Raw genomic sequence first — 22500 nt, 5'->3', positions numbered from 1 at the left:
AATAAAATAGAGTATACATAGTGAAGACATGAACAAGTTAAAGGGCATTGAAAGTTAAACGAAGAGTTTGGCCCTGATGGGGTCGCTTTGAGTGTTTAAATAAGATGGGCCAAACTCTTTGTTTAACTTTCAAACTTTCAATGCCTTTTAATTTATTCATCTCTTCACTGTAAATACTCTATTTTATTATTTTACTTTAACTTGATAATGACGATCTGGAAACGTCGAAACGTCGTGCTATGTTTTATAACATTTTATCGCAGATTTTTATTGTCAAATAATAATAATAATAATAATAATAATAATAATAATAATAATAATGATGATAATGATAATAAAAATAGTAGTAGTAGTAGTAGTAGTAGTAGTAGTAGAAGTATTAGAAGTAGTAGTAGTAGTTGTAGTAATAACAAGGAATATATAACAATATAGGAATATATGATAATAATAATAATAATAATAATAATAATAATAATAATGAAATGGTTCATATCACAAAACGTTGAAATAGTTAAGAACTTTTACACCTACAAGAGATAGAAAGAACTGAGCAGAACGTTGAAAGGAATAATCTAACTGAACATTCATGTTTGTAAATTGTATAGCATAGCCTAGGACTAGTCTCGTTATGCTATTGATCATGTAAAACCGCGTTATCAAAAAGTGTCAATAATGTCAAACCGTCTAGCGCTGGGACAATGTGCATAGCAATAAAATCAGTTTAAACATTGGTAGTTTTGAGGTGAGGGGAAACCGGAGTACTCGGAAAAAAACCTCTCGAAGCAGAGTAGAGAAGCAACAAATTCAACCCACGTGTGACACCAAATCTGGAAATCAGACCCGGGACACATGTACATTGGTGGGAGGCGAGTGCTCTCACCACTGCGCCATCCCTGCTTGTTTGAGCCAAGATTAATTTTGTCGGTCGCGAAAAATCTTTATATCAGCACTGATTAGTCTCGACAGAGGACAGCCTCCGCGATCAAAAACTGCCCCATTCCCAAGATTTTGTGATTGTAAATGTATGTAAACGTTAACTCGAATTAAATATGCAAAACAAATTGTGTTTCATTGGTTTTCCAAGAAACTTTTAAGTGTTCACTTTTAAGAAAAATGAACCTAATTATTTTAAATTAATGCACGGCTACCTCCAATTTTTGTTCCATATTTCAATAACCCTAACCAAGAGTGAATTCGATAAGAGTGTTGTTATGGCAAGGGTGGGCTCCCCAACACAGTCACAAGTTAGTCTATTTTTAGAATACCCTTTCCCCGAGAAAATTAGTTGTCATGTCCTTAAAAAACATAGCAGAAGTAGTCACGCATGACATGGATTCTCCTAAGAGATTGCTTAAAGTGGCAGCGCTTTGTTTGTGTTCGCGCGTTACGTGTATCTACAAATTAGTGCATTTTTGATTGTGCTGGGGCAAGACCCCAAATTGATAGAGAAACACTGTTATCTAATTCACTCTTGCCGTAACTAAGATCTACTTTTCTCCAAAGCCCTCGTTCTGGAAAGAATACCTTCGTCAAAATATTCAAATTAGAAGGCAAACAAAACAAAACAAAGATGCCATTTTTTTTTGTACAAAATGTTTCCGATGATTCGCGGACTTCCTTGTTGACAAGGGTGATGAGCTCCTGTTGCTGACAAAAGACAGATTAAGCATCGCTTTTATGTGAAACGGCAAACGCGAAATGGTGAACTGCTACTCATCAAAAATTCCTTGATACCTGCTTCTAACACGCAAGAAGTGAGCTCATATCAAGTGAATTTCTTCCATTTTTGGCAAAACGCAAATTTTAGTCCGACGTTTGCCGTTTGCCTTAAACGTGATGCTTAATCTTTCCCTCGGCGGACGAATATGGTCTTTCTGGCGGATGGTTCACGGTCATAAAGAGAAAAAAAAAACCTTTAAGGTCTCGGTAAAGGTAAATTTGGGCCTTTCGCTCAATTTTTTTGTTTTTGCAAATCTTGAATTGGTTGGCTATGAAGTATATTTTCCCGAAAAAATAAAAAAATGCTGAAAAATCACAACTTCTCGGACCTCCTTATCCGACGGGTTTTAAGATATCGCTTTCAAATTTTCAGTTCTAATAGATGATTGTACTACCCCAAATACGCTGGGAGGAATTTTTCGTTTGTCGTCGGAGACTGATTTTATGGCACTTTTTGTGCCTAAATTAAGTATGAGATGAGAGTTTCGACTTTGGTGCGTGATATTTCCCTCAATTCATAACATATCAAAAAATTCCTCAGTCACACGGTATTGGAGTACATTCATCTGTGACTAAGATGCAACAAAGTGCGGTTATTTTCGCAATAAAGTGAAGGGGCAGGAGCTTCTGCAGTAAACTCGGTCGTTCTGAGTTTGAGGCATCAAGACTAAAAGGCAATATTAAATACCAAAAAACTAAAATTTTATTCAAAAAATATATAGCGGCGCGACAATTTCATTTTTCCGTGGACACCTCATTTTCCTTTACCGAGACCTTAAGTTTCTATTTTCTTTCTTTTTGATTTTATATTTTGATGTACGTTTTTCAGATATCATCGACCACAGAGGAACAGAATTTATAATCAGTTTTGCCCCTCTGCATCCTTTCTTTGGTGGTTTCCAGGGAACGAATGTTTTGTACATTTCGTCTTTTGAAAACTCAATAGTTCGACTCGAGGTCCCTTTTCTGAACCAAAGTGGCTCCAGTCAACAACAATATGACGTATTCCCCGGGAAAATTCGAGAAATAGTACTTCCTGGTGACCTGCGCATGGGGGACTCGACCGGAAGCGACAACAAAGGTATTCGCCTCACCTCGGACAAACCAATAACTGTGCATGGACTTGAAAAAGCCGATGGTAGAGGCGAGGCATTTCTAGTTTTGCCTGTGGATAGTCTCGGTAGGTACTATATCGTGGCTACGTATTTCCCGATGTTAAATGCCATTGTACAGGTAACAGCCAAAGAAGATAACACGGTGGTCTTGTTCTCGCTTAAAACTAAGAGCAACGACGATGGAAGCGTTAGCTATGGGGGAAAACTTTATGGTGATGGAGATGTAATAAACGTCACCCTAAATGCTCTGGATGTGTTTCAGGTCCTGGGTACATCAAATCTTACCGGCACTGTAGTGCGTTCATCTAAACCCATAGCTGTATTCTCAGGGAATGATTGTACATGGGTACCATATCAATATCAATTACCGTGCAATCAGCTTATAGAGCAAATACCTCCTGTTGGGGGTTGGGGAAAACACTTTATAACTAGTCCAACGCCGAATAGCCCCGATGGTGACATATTCCATATCATTGCCTCACAAAATAACACAGACCTTCGTATTAACGGGAAATTCATTACGAAAATTCAAAAAGGACTAAGTCATGATGTTGAGGCGCTTTGGAATCAGTCTTTGGAGATATCCACCAGTCAACCAAGTCTCGTGGTGCAGTATACCAAATTTAGCGAAGGGAAGAGCACAACAATGAGTATTGTTCCCTCGACAATTTGGTCTTCTAATGACTTCTCGGTTTACGTCGAAGGCGGTGGATCGGGGGTGGACGGTAATGAAAACTTTGTGAATGTCGTTACGCAAACATACTCACGAAACAATCTACGCGTTCGAGGTCCTCTTAAAGAAGTCCCCATGAAATGGACTATACTTCCAGGCGGCAACTTTTCACAAGTTTCTCTAAATTTAAGCCGCAGTGGATTGTACCACATTTTTCATAATAATCCCCTGGAGAATTTTACGGCAGTTGTGTACGGAAAGAAGTCGGATTTTCGGTTTTCCTTCCCGGCTGGTTTCAAGTACGACTTGGGCTTAAAAGCGGAATGTGTAAGAACAAAAATGATTGGGGGTGACAAAGTAGACAATGATTGTGATGGAAAAACGGACGAGGAACTTTCAAACGGGCGAGATGATGATGGTGACGGCGACGTAGATGAAGACTTGTTCACACCTCCAATAGATGTTACAATGCCAAGGGATTTAGTTTTGCTCACGTGCAGCGCGGCATCTAATGTGGCTGATTCGTGGAATCCTGGATTCTTTCCAAAGATTGGAGTAAGCGAATCACAAGGTATATGCGCAGCAAGGGGTAATGTATCAATTTGGCACAATGACAATGAGAGGAAGCGAGGGGGATGTTCGCTTTATTTCACACGTAATTGGACAGTCGAAGATAGTTGCCAGAATGAAAGAGTGCACACTCAGTGGATTAACATCACTACTCTGGGCGATCCCGTTCTTACTTTTCCAAGTAATTATGCTCTGACTTGCAGAGACACGAAATACCTGGACCCAACCTTTACCGGCGAGATTAGCCAGCAATTTGATGTATGCAAGCGAAGAGTCAATATAAAATTTATCGATAAACTCGTGGGAGATTGCTCCAGGGGCGAAGCAAAGTTGGAGCGTGCGTGGATGGTAGAAGACAAGTGTCGTAAAAATATGGCAGTAACTCAAGTGCTTAAACTAATTCCGAGAGGTAAGTTATAGTAAGAAAAAAGCTCCATGTTTTTATGTATCTTGTTTGACAACTTTAAATGCAAAACAGGTTACATCAAGCATTGTGCAGCTCCATGGATGCCGGATTTCTACATACCCGGGAACTTTTATGCTTGCCCGTGTGTTCACCACTGAGTTTTCTTTCGGGAATCTAAATTTTTTAACTTGATACCACCGGATAATGACATACCAGAACGACTCATTCGTGCGCTTCGTAGCGTTATGATGTAAACAACGAACGGCCCCCGTTTTGGTATGAAATCAAAGCATGTGGGAACGGGTACCAAAATAGTATAAGAAATAGTGTACTTTAGCCTCAGGGGGAAAGTATCGAGGCATTTTATAACCACTATTTTTGGGAGTAAGAGTTATATAAATGAAGGATTTGACTGAGTGCGCAAGAGCCTCCATACGACCTATTCTCATCTCCCTTATGGAAAGCAGTGTTCGCGCGCGTTCGTGTGTATTATCATTTTGATTATCTCGTGGAAAAGTATGAAATGCCATTACGTTTGCCTTGCAGTAGTAATAAAATTCGAGACTGAACTCGAAAGTACCTCCCGCGTGGGGCGTTGCCTCGCGGAGTTCAATGTTTGCGCTCCCTCTTTTTTAAACTCTCTCTTCCATCATTGGAATGAACTTTGGAGCAAAATGTCTTACTCTCTGCCATAGACAGTCAAACCAATCAATTTTTAGAGCTAGTGTTTATTCGTCGCTTTCATTTCGTTTACCGATTACTAATTACCGATTACCCTGTACCGATTTGTGTACTGTGTACTGTACTTTGTCCGGAAAAATTTCTTTGCACATATAGATAGTGGCTCCAGTTACTTCAATTATTTACTTTTTTTCTTACATACGTCAGGCAATCAAATTCATTCTATTTTGTCATTGGTACGCCGTGATTATAGAGCGTAATTAAAGACTGCGACGGGGACGAGGCGTTAATAAAAGAAAGGTGTGGATATTAATATTGAGAGTCGTTCCAAGCCTAAAATTTATTTACTTGTTTGGACTTAAAACGTCATTAGGGAGTTAACGGAACGACCCATCTACGCATAAGAGGACGTCATTCCAGAATTCAAGTTTCCATTGGACTTAGCTCTAAGCGTTTATAGGTGGTTTAATTGCCGCCATGCTTTATCTCTTATTGGCTCCCTTTGTTCGTCCACCAATATTTATAGCTTTTATCATTTTTATCCGTGTCTCACTTGAAAAGGAATTGGTTGCAGACTGGCTATTCCAAGACCTTCCGCTTTTAAAATGTCGCAGCGCATGGACAAATTTAAAAATTCTTCGTCCCATGATCACGTCCTACAGAGAGACTTTAAATGAAGGAGTTTTAAAAAACTGGTAGTTTAAGAAACCACGCCAACTACAGCGACAGAAACGTCACTTCAAACTACCGGTTTTGAGCTGTCCTGTTGTACAATATGGGCGAAGTATGCTATAGCCAGGTTGATAGGTACGGATTTAAAGCAAAGAGAGAGAAGGAAAGATTCACTGTTGTTTGTCCATGTTGTCGTCAAAACCTTAAAATTGGTCATTTTACGTTGTTAGGGAGCTTTAGCAACGACGGCGGGAACGGCAACGAGAACGTTATCAAAAAAAATAAATTCGCGTTATTGCAATCACTTCGAGACTATTCCAAGCTTTTGAATATGACAAAGGTGTAGCAGTACGTCAGGAATGAAACCGTTATGAGCGGCGCTTAATTTAGGGGCGAAAATGAAAATTTATCCTCAAGTGCTGCCGTCCTCCATAAAACCTCAAATTTGGCTATTTCACGTTGTTGTTTTGCTGACGACGGCAAAGAAATTGACAAAAGTAAAAAACGCACGTGCAGAGCGTGAAAAGCTATTGTTTTTGCCCACTAAATATGCAAATTTGTGACGTTCTTGTTGCCGTCGTCGTTGTCGTTGCTAAAACTCCCTGTTGTTTTGACGAGTACGGGAAAGAATTGTACAAAAATACGTGTCGCAAGTGCAGTACGATCATTTTTTCCTCTTTTAACCAATAATATTACTGCTTTTTGGCGTTGTCGTTGCCGTAGCCGTAGCCGTAGCCGTAGCCGTAGCCGTAGCCGTAGCCGTAGCCGTAGCCGTAGCCGTAGCCGTAGCCGTAGCCGTAGCCGTAGCCGTAGCCGTAGCCGTAGCCGTAGCCGTAGCCGTAGCTGTAGCCGTAGCCGTCGTGGTTTCTCAAACTCCCTGTTAACGACGGCGGCTACGGCATCGATAGCGCCACAAAACAGTAATATCATTGGATAAAAGAAAAAAAATAATCGTGCCGCACGTGCGGCACGCGTTTTAGCACGTATTCGTGTGGTACTCTGCACATTAAGCTAACGTCATGAAATCACCTAAATTAGGGACCTTAAGATTTACAACGGCGACGTCGACGAAAACGCCACAAAACAATGATATCATTAGTTATAAAAGCATAAATCGTGCTGCACGTGCAACACGGATTTTAGCAAGTATGTTTGCGGTCCTCTGCATAACGACGACGCAAAATCACCAAATTTGAGGTTTTGACGACAACGTGAGCACGTAACAGAGAATCTTTCATTCTCTATTCTCAATCTGAAACCGCTTATACCAATTTATTTTTCGGATACTTCGCCCACATTGTACGACGTGAACGAGATGGGATAATCGCGAACGAATTATACTAGAGGAAAGTCATATTTTGAGGTGACGTTTTCGTCGAGGTCGCCGTCGTAGATCTTAAGGTCCCTAAAAACAATATTATGAACACCGAATACTCGTTTTTGTCTTTTTTTTTTCAGGCCCAAGGACCACTAACTACAAGGTGTCCTTTAGCGTAACGAGCGAGGATTTTTCCCCTGAACTTACAGACAGAACATCAAAGCTGTTTAAAACGCTGTCTGCGGATTTGGAACAGGAGGTATTGACACAAAAAATCACTAAATAATTCTTTTGTTACGAATAACTAACAAAGCTGTCTGTGACCGACCAGGGTGAGTACCGTATATGACGTTTTTCCGGCGATTCACGTCAGGACGTTTGTACGGCATCCAATACGATGACTCATATGATCTGAGACGCTGCCAACCCTCGTGTATGATGCAACATATCAAAGAGTTTAAGGGGATTGGAATCTTTGAGGACGTCGTTGGAGCGAACTCCATTACCGCGGCTCAAAGTCGGATAAGATGTCAAGGATACATTACCAGTCGACTCAGTTAATCATGCCGGTCTCCGGCCCCAATTAAGATTGCGTTATTGATCAAAGAGCTCTATCAGTAATATTATGTCCAGTGCAAATAAAACCAATGTTTCGGGGGTTTTTTTGTGTGTGTATGTGTGACTACATTTGCAATCGTATTAATTTTCTCTGTTGATTCTGTTTTAGATGGAGAACCAATACAGAACTTCACAACTAGGGAATTATTTCTTAGCAGCCAAGGTCCTTGATTTCAGGTAGGTTGATTTGACTTCTTCTAACCTGAAAATTATTTCACGAATCGCCAGAAAAAAAGACAAACCGGCAAACAAAAAAACAAGGTCAAGTTAATGGGAATGGGGTCGTCTAAACCAGAATGAACATCATGTTACAAAGTGTTCACTTCTGTCCAGAAATGCAAGGAAATTAGATGCACGTCCAATTTCAATGTCCAACTCGAAGTGTCTGTTTAAATTTAAGCATTTGCTGCCTATTTCTAGCAATCAAGGTAAGTGTAAGGTCTAAAGTTATTTTTGGTGAGGGTGAATGCAGCTATTTAACAATTATTGGATTCGGTTTTCGCATGATAGCGATAATTATTAAGGCTAAAGTTTGTGTTATCTGCCGAAGCCGAAGGCTGAGGCGGAGAACACAAATTGAGGCCTTGATAATTATCGCTATCATGCGAAAACCGAATCCAATAATTGTTAAATAGCTGCATTCACCCTCACCAAAAATAACTTTAGACCTTACACTTACCTTGATTCCGAATCCAATAATTGTTTTATTATGCATATTCCTGAGCTGAGCTCCGCCATGACAAAACTGATTAAACTATTGGTTAGTGTGTTAAGTGACGTCACTTCTGCATGCATAAAACTATTGTCTGTAGGTACGACGCGTCAATTCTACATATAAAAAATCTATTGTCCGTAGTTATGACGTAAGAGAAACAGAGAAAGCAAGAATTAGCTGCGAGCTTATAGCGAATCAAAATAGAGCTGGTGACACCAATGTTTAATAATTAGCAATTAGTATGACCCAACTAGTGGACTAATGCAAATCCTGCATTTTGATTGGCTACTCTACTAGATGACTATTCGCCCTCAAGGGCCACGGGTCTAATTGTTAATTATTGGGCGAGGTTGAGTAAAATATCGTAATTTGTCAGCGGCTTCGGCAAATAATTGATCTGCGAGACACTGAGAAATCACGATATTTTGCGATAACCGAGTGCAACATTTGTTTTTTCATTCGATGACTGAGTTGATTTGTTTCCTCACAATTCCCAACAAATAAATCACTTTCTGAAAGCTGAGGAAAGCGAACTGCCATTTTCACCCAAGAGCGTGGTTTCAATTACGCATAAACAGTACATTATTTGCTGCAAAACACATATTTGTGGGCAGTTATTTGCAGGTCACGTGGTATGCTCTCGGCCAATGAAAGGAAAGGAAAAATACGTCGAATGATAATTATCTTTACTTGAGTACTGGAGTTGACGTTAATTTTTTGAAATTCCCAGAAGGGAGTGTTGTCGAAATTTGTGAGAAAAGCAAGGGGATACTTCGTGACGCTTATCCTTGGTTTTCATCCACGTGATGAGACAACCATGTTGGTGTACAGAACAATAGAAAATGACCCAACAAGTTTTTTTTAGTCAAATTCCCAAAAGACATTTTACTGCATTGTTCTCCACACCAACATGGCCACCGTGACGTCAGATGAAAACCACCAATTGAAATGGCGTGCATCTAATTATCTGTATTTCTGGTCATGTCTGAAAGTGTTGGTTTCCTTGATAAACACTCTTTCTGTTTGTTAATATTTGAGGGTTGTTTTGAAAGTAGCGATAATCTTTCCGTGAGACTTTGCATAAAAGAAGGACATATGCTTTTTTTTTTGTTTTTGTTTTTTTGTTTGTTTGTTTCTTTGTTTTGTTTTGTTTTTTTTTTTTTTGGGGGGGGGGGGGGGGTTTAAATGCCTATGTGGTATGCTGTTAAAGCAGTTGTTCTATGAATGGCAGGACAAGTAGCCTATTCCGGCCCCATAGGGTTGTAAAAGTGTCCCTGTCAACGTCGCTTAGCTCTTTGACCGTATCTTTATCTTTTTTTGGTTGAACTGAATCCTGATTATTATTATTATTATTATTATTATTATTATTATTATTATTATTATTATTATTATTATTATTATTATTGTTGTTGTTATTATTATTATTATTATTGTTTTTTTTCTCGTTACTAGTAATGGTAGCGTGAATGTGGTCATGTTAGTGGAGATGCACTTGCAAGCCAATATTGACGCAAACCAATTGCTCTACGTTACCAATGATATCCTTGGCGAAGGGATGTTAGGGAAGTTCCTTGTGGACAACGAATCAGTTACACTGCAAGGTACATTTAAATGGAAAAATCTTTTACTAAGAACAATTGCATAAGACTTTTCTGTTGAGTGTCAAAATTGCCATTGCTGCTCTCAGACAGTGGCTAAAAGGTCTCCGCATCATTTGTTTATTAAAGCAATGGAAAGGAAAACCAATGCCGATAAGAACTTGGAGTAAATGTTAAATGTTAACCTAAATGTGGACCTTTTGGGACTCTCTAGGGGAGGTTTTTGCAGCCCATCATCATCGTTATCATTTCTATTTTCCTCACAGACATTATGAGTTCCTCTCTTGTCAAGTAGAGTATATTTAAGTGCTCTGAACCTCGTGCAAGTGTCTAAGAATGGCGTTTTCCATGTTAATCAATAATTTTTAAATTAATACGGGGCAAGGAGGCAAATTAGAACATAACGACTTAAATAACGAATTCAAATTTTGTCCAGCTGTACAAGGAGATCGAAAAGAAATCGAACCGTGTAGTTACCAATACGATTTGTTTGAGTATTGTACTGCATTGTGTGTATTTTACCGCTTTGTACGCAAGATATATAACGAAGAAAGTTTAATGTGAAAAAATTCTGCTGCACATGTTGCAGGCATGTTAGTACATTTCTTTGCTGTCCTCTGCAAAACAATACCGTGTACTCGCCAAAGTTATGGATTAGATGACAGCGCGAGCATCTAATACTCTTGCATCGCTGTATATGGAAATCTTTGCCATGTTTGCTGATGTCATTGTTAATATGCAGAAGGTATCACGCTTTTTACAAATTGACTTCGAAAGGTTAAAAAACTTATTTAAATCTCCAATTTTAAGCTCTTTAGATCCGATAACGGGCCAGTTATTAGTCGTAAAAGGATGGGAAATTCTTGGGTGGAAAAGGCGCTAATGTAATTTCGAATTTTCAAAGCATCATTCCTCAGAGATTATCTGGTATATCGCGTTCAAATTTACAGAGATAGCTCAAGATTACCCTATAAGCTCTCTTATCAAACCGGTTACAGGTTACTCAACCAGAAAACAAGATGGAGTTATTTTGCTCGACAATTAACGAAAAATAAACTAAGGATGTGCTTTTTACAACAGCGTGAGCACTCAACTTTCATTCTGTCTTTCTATATCTTCAATTAAATACCTTTTCTAAAGATCAAGTTTTATGCTTCTTCATCGTGACCAAGATGGAATAATTAAGTGAAAAATGTTCATAAATCTTTACCTCATTTATGTCCTAATGCCCTTATATTCTACTAATTCAGTATGAGGTTTGTACCGGTTCTGTACTATTTTCAGTGTACTACCATCCTTAAATAAGGACTTTTACACACTCACTCACTCACTCACTTAACAATTGCGAAGTGCAGTCGTTAGTGCAAATGAGTTTTAATAGCCGTTGTCGCTTTCGTTACCAAACCCCTCTCTTGCAGTTTTTTTTTTTTTCTCATATCTACGGCTATTTGTATTTCATATCAAATTTAAGCATTCTAGCTCCTTTTTTTTTTTTTTTTTTCAACAGACTTTGATGAATGCCAATCGCCGGATTTTTACGAATGTCACGAAAAAGCTACTTGTATCAATACTCTCGGATCATACAACTGTACCTGCCTGAAGGGTTATTTCGGTGACGGATTCCGAATTTGTCAAGGTATGGCCGTTGCTTTAAATTACCTGTTCATATTGTGTAGAGTAGTAGATTTCTCTTTCAGTCAACTATTGTACATCAACGTCAAAAACTCAAAATTCAGTTTGTCGTCCTCTCCAAATAAGACAAGGCTGCCAAATCTTTGCAAATCTTAGTACAAATTAAATGTAGCTCTATCGTCCGTGTTACGAACTACAATACAAAAGGCTTTCAAGACGTTGATGCATGAGGACCTGTGACGTCAGGGGAGACCCATGCCTCTCATAAGCTCAGCCGCCGGAAAAACCATTACCAGTTTTGTCAAATTTACGCACCTTGTGCGGCCTGCTAGAAGTGAAATCGCACCTATTTAACGTACAATATGAGTTTTATGGTTCTAAAACTATTTGTTATCTTTTTTCGCAATTTAAAAGAAATGAAGCTACAATCTTGAACAAAACCTGCTGAGACAAAGCAACGTTTTTGGTACTCCAACAATTTATCGAAGCGTTCCGCTCAAAAGCCGCTCTTTCCCCTCCCCCCAAACTCAACGCTGCCTTATCTTGGTTGGAAATATACTGTAGAACATATGACAATACTCAGCAACATTGACTGAGGGGGGAGGGGAGTGGGAAAGGGGAGTAAGTAGGGGTGTGTAAAAATGGAGGTGAATTTGTGTCACTGTCTCAGCAGTTTTGTCCGAAATTGTAGGGGCATCTCATCACGGACTCAAGACGCTGAATTTGACGACGTTTTCTTTTGGGAAATTCTGTTTTAAATTTCGCAAAACCTTAACATTATGGCAGTTTTTTTTTTTGATTTACTCAATCGAAAGATCATGTTTTTTTGAGATAAAAATAATTAGAAAAACTTCAACCAAATTTCCTTTCCGTGTCTTATAAAACTCGGAATTTTCACTTCCGGTGGGTTACAAAACCGCGCTGATTAGGAGATTGGGGATAGCAGAACTGTGACGTCAAAACAGGAACGCAGGAAATTTTAGGGATAGACATACACTTCGTTCTTTTGCCAAATTTCATTATTGCAACTAAATATAACGCATCTCAGAAGCAGTCTCAGTAACGGGGAGGAATTGTTCTATTTGTTTTTTATCGCAGAAAACCATGATGTTTCCATTGAATAAATAAAATAAACCTGTCATACGCACTTTAATTTTTTTTAAGGAATGAGGCATGATAAAATGAGCTCTTTTGTTTTTTGATAAGGAGTTGTACAGGTAAATGAGACGCAACAAGGTTTTCTACAATCCCGCATGCTGTCATTGACTTTTCACTATTGATTTCAGCTCCACCCTATATTTGGAAGAGTGATCCGCCGATTTCATCAGGCACGGAGGAAAACGTGACACTTCGCTGTCACGCAAGGGGCTACCCAGATCCGACTTTTCTCTGGATTATGCCCGATGACGAGTTTGTCAATGCTTCGAGTCACGTTGTTGAATTCGAACTTCTTGATGATGATACTAAAAAAACAAGAGGGAAAATTCTTCAGAAGGATGGCTCTTTACTGGTGTTTAACACTCGAGTTCACGACAGTGGAATGTATAAGTGTCTTGCGGTCAATGTGGCTGGAAGGGATGAAAAAAGTGTGAACCTTACGGTAAACAAAGGTGAGAGCAAAATCACAGAAACGTTTGTCTTTAATTCATCAAGGGGCTATGATAACCCTGTCCGCTTCCGAAAATTAATGAGTACTTTCAGGAACCCAAGACTAGGCGAATGCAACTTCATTGTATTTGTGGAACGACGTTTTTACAGACATTAATTTTCCTGCGAAACCATACTTTTCCATGGTATCACAAGTCTTTCATGAGAACTTTTTACCCATGGAATTAAGAAAGGTCAATCGTGCAAGCCAAATCTTATTTAAGAACTCGTTTAAAAAATAGCTTGATGTGTGAAAATGCGGTTACATAGACCTGGTATATTGGAGTTGTAGGCTCCTAGTTACGGGATCCTGGTGGTCCTGGTTGCCAACGGAGGTGGCAGGATTTTGTGTGGAGGATTTCTATAAAGGCAAATTATCTACGGGATTGATTTTGAGTCCACTATCCAATCAGACACAAGACGACTAACTCAATCACAACACAACTGTGTAGATACATGGGCATGTGGGACAGCAAGCGCCACAAGCCGGTTTATTTTGCTTACCATATGAATACAAACTCCGCTCTAGCATAACAATACGTAAGCATACTTAATGGTACTGACCTCCAAAACCTTGTTAAAGGAAAAGTACACTGGGCACCTGCCGGATACGAAAACCCAAAACCCTTCGCGAATGAGGGAACGTATTCTCCAAACCCTATGCAAGTGCCACTAGCCTATGGAGGCTAAGGGGAAAATTTAACAAAAACGTAGGCGAAGAAAGCTGAACCTAGACTGATTCAAATCCCTAACGGACCACTATTTAATGATGAAATGGTATATGAAATGAATCATATATGAACTGCGGATATGAAATCAAGTGAAGCTATGATCTTCGCAGTTATGAGAGCAATTTTTGCAATTGCGTAGAGAAGCCTTTTTCAGGCTTCTCAAAGCAATTGCAAAAATTGCTCTCATAACTGCGAAGATCATAGCTTCACTTGGGACCACTATTTGTACGACAAATTACCCATAATCCCCATCAGACAACCGGACCCAGTCCTCTGGTCCGTGCTGGCAAAATATCCATTTCTGCCAATTTCGCAGTCTACAACTGTCAGAAATAGCATTTTTGGGGGTGCAAGCCTTGCACGTTTTTAGGCACAACCGCTTGCAGGATTCTTTTTTTTTTTTTTTTTTGGTATTCTTCCCTGCAGGAATGTTTTTCTCCTTGGGAACTGTCACCCCCACCCCTCCGGTTATTTTTAATGGTCCGCCTTTTAATCACCTTTGTTCGTCATCCAACATTCGAACATTTTGTCCTTGTCATCTGCGTCACTAGAGATTGGATGTAAATCACATATTCTGGAATTTGAATTTAGATATCGTGGAAGTTGATGTCGCCATAACTCTTGAGGATGAAGTCTTCGACGAAAGCTTGGAAAACAAGTCGTCAGTAAGGTATCAAGAAATGGAAAAAAAGGTCGAAAAAGAGGTAGGAATATAACATTGATTAGTGTGACTGCTCGGACGATTGTAGAAATTAAAACGTGCCTCGTTGATTGGTCAAGGAATATGTAGCTAGGAGTCGTCCAGCATGAGGTGATTATACCACTGAAAGACTTCGTGTCAGAATAACAATAATAACAACTTTATTCATTTAATTCAATGAAAGGGAAGGATGACAGAGGTTATGCCTATCGAGGGTATCCGCCCGCGGCGGGATGTAATTGACTGAGAGTCGATTTTGATGAGGGAGGAAAACCGGAGTACCCGGAGAAAAACCCTCGGAGTCAGATTGAGATCAACTGAGACTTAGCCCACATACGACCCGAGCCCAGGGTTGAACCCTGGTCACAGAGTTGGGAGGCGCGGTTGATAACCGCTAAATCACCCGAACTCAAATGATGATTAGAATTTAAAAACTCAGAGAGCACAACATAATTATTTCTACATGTTGGTAATTGTCACTGATATCATCATCATCATCATCATCGACTGTTTCCTGGTGTCACAATGTTAGCAGCTGAAGCTAAACGTACTGCTAATACAGTGTGCGTGTTAGGGTTAGGGTTCTAGTTTCTTCTTCCTCATGATGAGCGTAAACTGATCCCTCACAGGCTCATACATTTCATTATCAGCATTTCGGCTAGTCCTTTCCGGGACTCCGTCTTACTCCGCCCTGAAAATGGTCCTGGAACCCAGGGGGGAAAAGAGAGAGTCCTGTATTACTTGAAGGCGCATGCTCGGAATGAGCCAATTATATTGCATTCGATACCACGGTCGATATATAAATAAAGGAAACATAGAAACTCCGACGAAAAATCGTACATGAAAATTCCTGTGTGATTTACGGTGTCAGGAAAATAACATCGAAATCATGCCTTGTTGTGACCAAACGATGAGGAAAAATCCCGATCGCAGTGATGTTGGAAACGTGTTGCCGAATAAATGTAAGGACTGAGACAAGATAGCAATGCGTCTGTGCAAACGCTAAACTAGTAAGTATAGCATAGGATTTTGCTAAGCAACAAAAAAGCTCGGTGCCAGAATTTCATATTATCTACAGTAATTTATTTCTAACAATGGGTTTCAAAAGGAAAATGCTTTTAAGTAGCACGGATTTAGTGGAAGGAAAATCAACTTCATCCTTATTAATTAATATTCACGAACAAATTTTGACCAAAAAAAATGCTGATAATTAACGTCTTGCGAATTATCGATGTTTGGCTGTGCGCACGTATATGTATAAATTAGGAACATTTGGGTTATCAACACAAACTGATATGTAAAAAAAAGAAACAAAACAAATAGTCCAGGTTGTGATTCAATTTCGTTTAATTTTTTAGAGCGGTTTTCAATTGAGTGTCGAAAGTAACTAGCATATTGCTTTGGTTTATGATTACTTCATTCAGTGATTGGTTCAAAGTTCTCGCGCCACTTTTTCAACCAATTGTGGCTCGCGCTTGCACATTTTCCCGCGCTTTTTGTCGGCTACGTGTAATTACTTCGAATTTTGATTGGTTTATCGGATTGTCTCCGTCCTTTTTGATTGGCCAAAGTAATTACTTTGGTTTTGGTTTTACGACACTCGATTGAAACTCGCTCTATCTAACTTTATCAGGAATAAGACAATCACAGTTTCAATAGTTACTGTGCAACTCAAATATAAGTTGACTGGATCACTGCAATTTTCATGCTACTAGATCGACAGAACTAATGAACAATAAACAAGAGTTCAAGCAGGAGATTTATTAGTCATTGTCAGTTTCATGCTTCCACTGTAACACCCACATCCTGCGAGCAGAGCCTCTCTAAAACTTACCAGAAGGCGAAAAAAAGGGCTCTGCAGAAAACGTGTCAAGTCTTTTAAGTCGCCGCAGCCAAAGTTTTTGGGCTAGTCATTCTGGACAAACCGGTTTAGGCAACTCCCGCATCATATTTTTGACAAGGCAAAGGTCAAAATCGAGCCTTCAGTACGAAAATCAACATGGCGTCTTGGAGTGCGATCGAGACTTGGCCTGGGTTTGAAGCTGTCTCCAAGCAACGGCTTGCGCATACTCAATAAAGACTTTTCTGCAGAGTCCTTTTTTTCTCTTCGAGTTAAGAACGGAAAGGCTCTGCCAGCAGGATGTAACACACAGTGAGCCTCGTCAACAGCGTACGATATTTTTCTGTAATTTCAGCCACTGCTCTCGCCCGGATTCTTAATAAAGACTTTCAGGAGAGCAATTAAATCCAAATTTGATATTTTTCTGCGCTAACATCATGCAGCTGTTCAGTTGGGATTCAGGCACGAAACTTCATGCTTTCGCATATCACCCATCTGATCTTCCTCGATAGCAACTCACGATAAAAAGGGCTGATTTACGATTAAGATCGGACTCGGATAGAAGAAAATCACAAACATATTGAAGGAACATAAATGTAGCAAACAGACTTGCCAAATCCTGTTGACGGTTTAACAGAAACATCATTACCGGTAGCGACTGCATGAATAGCTTGCAATTGTTCCGCCTTACTGAGGCACAAAGTTAAAGTGGCGTTTCTTAAACGCGAAATCAATTGCCTCCAGAAACTTCCTTTCACATTATCCGCCATGTTTTCAGTATAAAAGGACTCCGAATAAACTATGCCCAAATAAGGAATATTTTTCCAAACATGTTTTCCCCCCAGATTTGGGGGGAGAAAATGGCGTCATTCCGAGCATACGCCTGCAAGTAATACAGGACTCTTTCTTTTCCCTTCTGGGTTCCAGGCCCATTATATTTTCTGAATCGGCTAAACATTTAAATCGATGCAGCTCTCTTACAGTAATTCAGCATCACTTTCTTCATTGTGGAGTTTGTAACGAAAACGTGTACTGTTACGATTTAAAATGATTCTCTCATTCTTTACCTTTCTCGACAGCTAACGGAGTTATTCAAGGATATCGAAGGATTTGAAAGAATTGAAATTCTCGGATTTGTGTGAGTGAATGAGACATTTATTTCTAAAATCTACCATTTATTTACAAAACTGCATGTAATGTATGCTCATCATTTGGCGCGCTTGATAATTATGCGAGCCTCGTTTCGAGAGCAGGATAGCCGCCATTTTGGAGAGTTGTAATTCAGAGCAATCAGGCTTAAAGTTGTGTTTTTCTCAATGGAATTAAATTGAAGAAATACTTTACACTGCAAACCGATGAAAAGATACGTTCGTAGACCCTTTGCATAAATGGCAATGTACATCCTAAGCCTCGCATTCATGTGAAAAATCCTTTGTCTAGAAACATAAGTACGAGACTAAGGATGTGCAAAGTATTGTTATTCAAATTTAGGTGCCATTTATGCAAAGGGTCTATATGGAAATACAATAGACCTTATTCATAAATGGCGGTCACATTTATAATTCTTTTGTCCAAGTGCAAATTAGCCTACCAAGCAGCCTCATTTTAGAGCAAGAATTCTTTTCAATTCATTGTATGGTATCGAGGCTTGGTAGGCTAATTTGCACTTGAACAAAAGAATCATAAATTGACCTCCATTTATGAATAAGGTCTATTATGCGTTAGAAAAATTCTGATAATTAAATATGCTATATGTGGACTGTGCTGATTGACTGGGTAAATATTTAATTCCCGCACGATCTACAAATAACCTTTCGACGACAACGACAACAACAACAGACAAACAGTAGACTGACCAACTCATTTTAGTAACAATAATTTATATAAACGTATTTTACGAACACCATTTACTCGTAGACACATCACACTAAAATTGATCGAAACGCACCAATCACTGTTTGTGGTCTTTACAGCCAATGACATCAAGGTTTAAATGATAGTTGACCAATAACATCACGACTTCGTTCCGTTGACCAATCCTCTTCAACCACCAGAGTATTTATTCCATCTACTGACGTTAGACAAATCACCTGATTCTGACTCTGACCGATGATGGCGTCCCCTCTGGTTGTCGAAACGTAAATCTGTGTCATCCTAAACAGTAGTCAGTACTACACTCACCCGGACGATCGTACTTCACTTATGGCTTCTTTCTCTTCTGATGTCATACGTGAAGCATTAAAGTGAATAATTTTAAGACAGCGACATACTGAACAAAAATGATCGAAGATATCGAGGCCTATCTCATCCTTGTCACTACTGCAACAACGAGAGCAAAACAAATAATGAAAGCTTAAATCAGGTTAACTTTGATTCTGCACTCTTTCAGTAAGGTTTGATCGTTTTACACATTTATTACAATGTTGAACGACCCGATCAAACGTTCTCCAAGTTTAGTCCTAAAAAGCGTTGAATGCATGTTTAAGCAAATGTCAAACCGCTTATGCGAGCCTTAAAGTACTATCAACCTATTGACACTTCAAACGCCCTAGTACAGTGTCACTCCAGTTGACGAGTAAAATCGTCTGGCGTTAGACAGAGTAAAATCTGTCAATCGTACCCCCAGTGGTCAATGGATTAATGGAAACTTGATTTGTTTTCGTTTTCTTTTTTTTTTTTTTTTTTTTTTTTTTTTACAGAAATGGCAGTGTCAAAGTACGTTTTCGGGTCATTGTTAAAGTGGACAAAACCGACGAAAAGGAGCCGACGGTGGTTGCAGACAAAGTTGGCAAAACTCTTAGAGTGAGCGTGAAGAGTGGTAAAATAGGCAGCCTCAAAGTGAAACCAGTTTTTCAATTAAGAGGTTTGTGAAGGCCTGTTGTGACAAGACGAAATCCCCAAGTAATATTTTACATGACAGTTGAGGCCGCCATGTTGGTTTCTCACGCTAATCTCCCGGGAAGTATGCTCAATTCTCGTGCAAATCCCTTCCTTTTTCTGCTTAAAAAGACAACTGTTGATCACGTGTGTCAAAAAAAAAATTTCCATCTTCAGTTAAATTGAGTTCTGTTTGGTTTGAAAGAACGTTTTTGAGTGCTCCAAGAAGGCAAACTCCAACCTCGTTTCCAGAGTCTCCATAGAAGACTCTGGTAACGAGGTTGGGCGCATCCCAAAACGTACGGCAAGAACTGACCTTCAGTTTCGAAGCCGAAGCACTTATTCGACAACGATAAGCTGTGATTGCTACATTATAATGTTAACACAACACACAAGGAATCTTAACCTCAAGAGATTTTAATAGGGTACAATATTTGGTTTATTGTTAATTTCTCGCAAAACAGACACTTTTATGACGTTGGTGGAGACGAACCTGATACTAGATGCTTACTCTTGGGTAATGGACTCTTGGAGACGCTTGATAAATATTCGATAACCCCAGGATTAAAATTACCACAATAGGACAATCACATGACTTTTGGAGGGCATATAGTTTATTTGTGGCCCGAGTAGCATCATAATGATTTGCGCCAGAGCGGAGCGAGGGTGCAAATGATGCTACGAGCCGATGCTACGTACCAATTCATTTAATAAGAAAACCTTCTTTAACAAAGATGTGGCATGAAACTATGGTATGAAAATGTCTCTCAGTCTATACAAACAAAGGTTATGAGAATGAAAGGAATGCATGTATTTGAAGTGCGGGTTCGTTAAAAAGTCTCTAACCTAACTATTTCTTTGCGGATCTGTTGTAATGGTAACCATTTGAGAATATTTTCCTTTAAACCAAGGCTAAGAGCAAATTTTATTTTAAATGATTTTTAATCCAGCAGTCTTGGTGAATTTGTCATCCCCTGCTTTCCCTGCCTGTCTTTCTTTCAGGCTTTTTTCCCTGCTATAAAAGAAAGTTTGACCCTGAATCTTTTTTTTTTTTTTCAATTTAGAGGTCCCCCCTCCACCGGCTAATCTAGCGTTTAGTGATCTCACATCATCTGACGCTATGGTCACGTGGTCTCACCCCGAATTACATGACATGTACGAAATTAATGGTTACTCGCTGCAGTTTAAAAAGTTTGGGCTGAAAAAATGGACCCAATTCGTCTTCACTAAGGGAGAAGACCACAGGCTTTACAACCTAGAGCAGGATACACCGTATTTCGTGCGGCTGAAATCGGAAAATGAGTTTGGAAAAGGAGAACCTAGTGAGGAATTGCAACTGCGTACCAAAAAAGGTAAGTTTGTTGACTGTGCATGACAGTAAATTGCGAACTTCGCATTGCCGACTCCTGAGGAGGGACGATTGGAAATGACGGCTTGTCCTGTCGGGATTATTATTTGTTGTATGTTTGACAGTTTCCAAGAAAATGCAACTTATTAGAGAACGAAAAATTTTCCCTTGACGTTATTGTCATGCTTCAAAAAGAATCTATTGTTCCTGCCATGCAACATGGCTGCCATGCAAAACCTCTATAATTGTTCACTTTATCGCACCTCACATTTCAGATTACACTTGAAATCGTTTGATTGACAGTAGGCAAATTCTGCAACGGGACCAAGGCATTCCCACAGCTAAATCTTTTGGCCAATAACAGATGACTTGTTTTGGAAATGCAAATTAATATGCCACCTTTCACATAATTTGGCACCGCAAGTACATGTCGCAGAAAACAATAACATTTGGTGTTGTGGTCTGTCCTCCTTTCACATTCATGGCATGAATGTGAAAGGAAGAGAGACCACAACACCGAACAGTGTGTGGGTTCTTTGACGTCCCAACAATGTTCATCGTGTTCATCACTATCGTCTTCGTCATCTTGACTATTCAACATCAGGGTTAATATGATCGTCATCATGACGTTGATCTTACTAAGTGCCATTTCCATGTTTTTTGCCTCAGCCTCTACAGGGATGAGTCCTTCAGCATTGGCACTAGCTATCGTTCTTCCCATCCTCTTACTGCTCATCTTTGGAGTGGGAGCTCTCTTAGTATATAGAAGATGGAGGAAGAGAAAACTGAAGGGTGATGCAACAGATGAAACAGTGCCCATGAACCCGGTCACGCCGGAACAAGTAAGTCACTAATATTAATGAAACCACTTTATATACCTGTAAACTTCAAGCTTATGTAGCCTATTAATTGCTGAATGAAGGGGTAGTTTCTAAGGAAACTGTGGTGCTGCGTCGGTGGGGAAGTAGTATACAAAAATTTGGTTTTATCAACGGAGTTGATAATGTAAATTGGCCACCGTACAGAGATTCTAAAAGCTGACGTTTCGAGCGTTAGCCCTTCGTCAGAGCGAATGGAGGGATTATGGGTTACGCGTAGTTTTTATAGTAGAGTAGGAGCTACGCTATTGGTAGTAACATGGCAACGTGAAAAATAGGAATATATTAGTTAAATGAAAAGCGTTCGTTAATACCGTGAGGATTAAGGGTGTCGATTTGAAAGATGAATTTTTGTTCCAGATTCTTGCGGCTTTCCGTCGTACCTAGATGTAGGGAAAGGCCGCAGATAGCCATGTGTTTTTTGGAGTGGTTAGGTAGATTAAAATGGCGAGCGACTGGCTTAGATGCATCCTTGTCATTTTTCTCAACGGGCTAACGCTCGAAACGTCAGCTAACGCTCGAAACGTCAGCTTTTAGAATCTCTGTACGGTGGCCAATTTACATTATCAACTCCGTTGATAAAACCAAATTTTTGTATATTAATTGCTGAGATTGTAAATAAAGTAAATTAAAATGAATTTTTTGCTTTTGGCGAGAGGAGAGAACTGAGCACCCCGGAGGAAAAAAAACTCTCGGAAAAAAAAAAGAACTAACAAATTAAAATCTCATTTGACAATGGTTCTGGAAACCAAACCCGGGACG

General features: G+C 39.5%; 1 protein-coding gene across 1 annotated transcript in view; it reads left to right on the top strand.

The window, feature by feature from the left end:
- The window catches only part of LOC137973466 (uncharacterized), a 36784-nt gene that overhangs the window by 5823 nt on the left and 8461 nt on the right, over window positions 1–22500 (top strand). Inside the window, exons 2-12 of the mRNA XM_068820291.1 lie at window positions 2549–4486; window positions 7295–7413; window positions 7882–7949; window positions 9940–10088; window positions 11593–11721; window positions 13004–13327; window positions 14687–14799; window positions 17715–17773; window positions 19335–19498; window positions 20577–20864; window positions 21530–21702. Of these exons, the coding sequence (XP_068676392.1) occupies window positions 2549–4486; window positions 7295–7413; window positions 7882–7949; window positions 9940–10088; window positions 11593–11721; window positions 13004–13327; window positions 14687–14799; window positions 17715–17773; window positions 19335–19498; window positions 20577–20864; window positions 21530–21702 (3524 nt within the window). The remainder of the gene's footprint in view (window positions 1–2548; window positions 4487–7294; window positions 7414–7881; window positions 7950–9939; window positions 10089–11592; window positions 11722–13003; window positions 13328–14686; window positions 14800–17714; window positions 17774–19334; window positions 19499–20576; window positions 20865–21529; window positions 21703–22500) is intronic.

This window comes from Montipora foliosa, chromosome 10 (assembly GCF_036669935.1).
Source record: "Montipora foliosa isolate CH-2021 chromosome 10, ASM3666993v2, whole genome shotgun sequence".
NCBI classification, from domain to species: Eukaryota; Metazoa; Cnidaria; class Anthozoa; order Scleractinia; family Acroporidae; genus Montipora; species Montipora foliosa.
The sequence above is the reverse complement of the archived record's forward strand: the minus strand, read 5'-3'. Positions and strand labels throughout refer to the sequence as shown.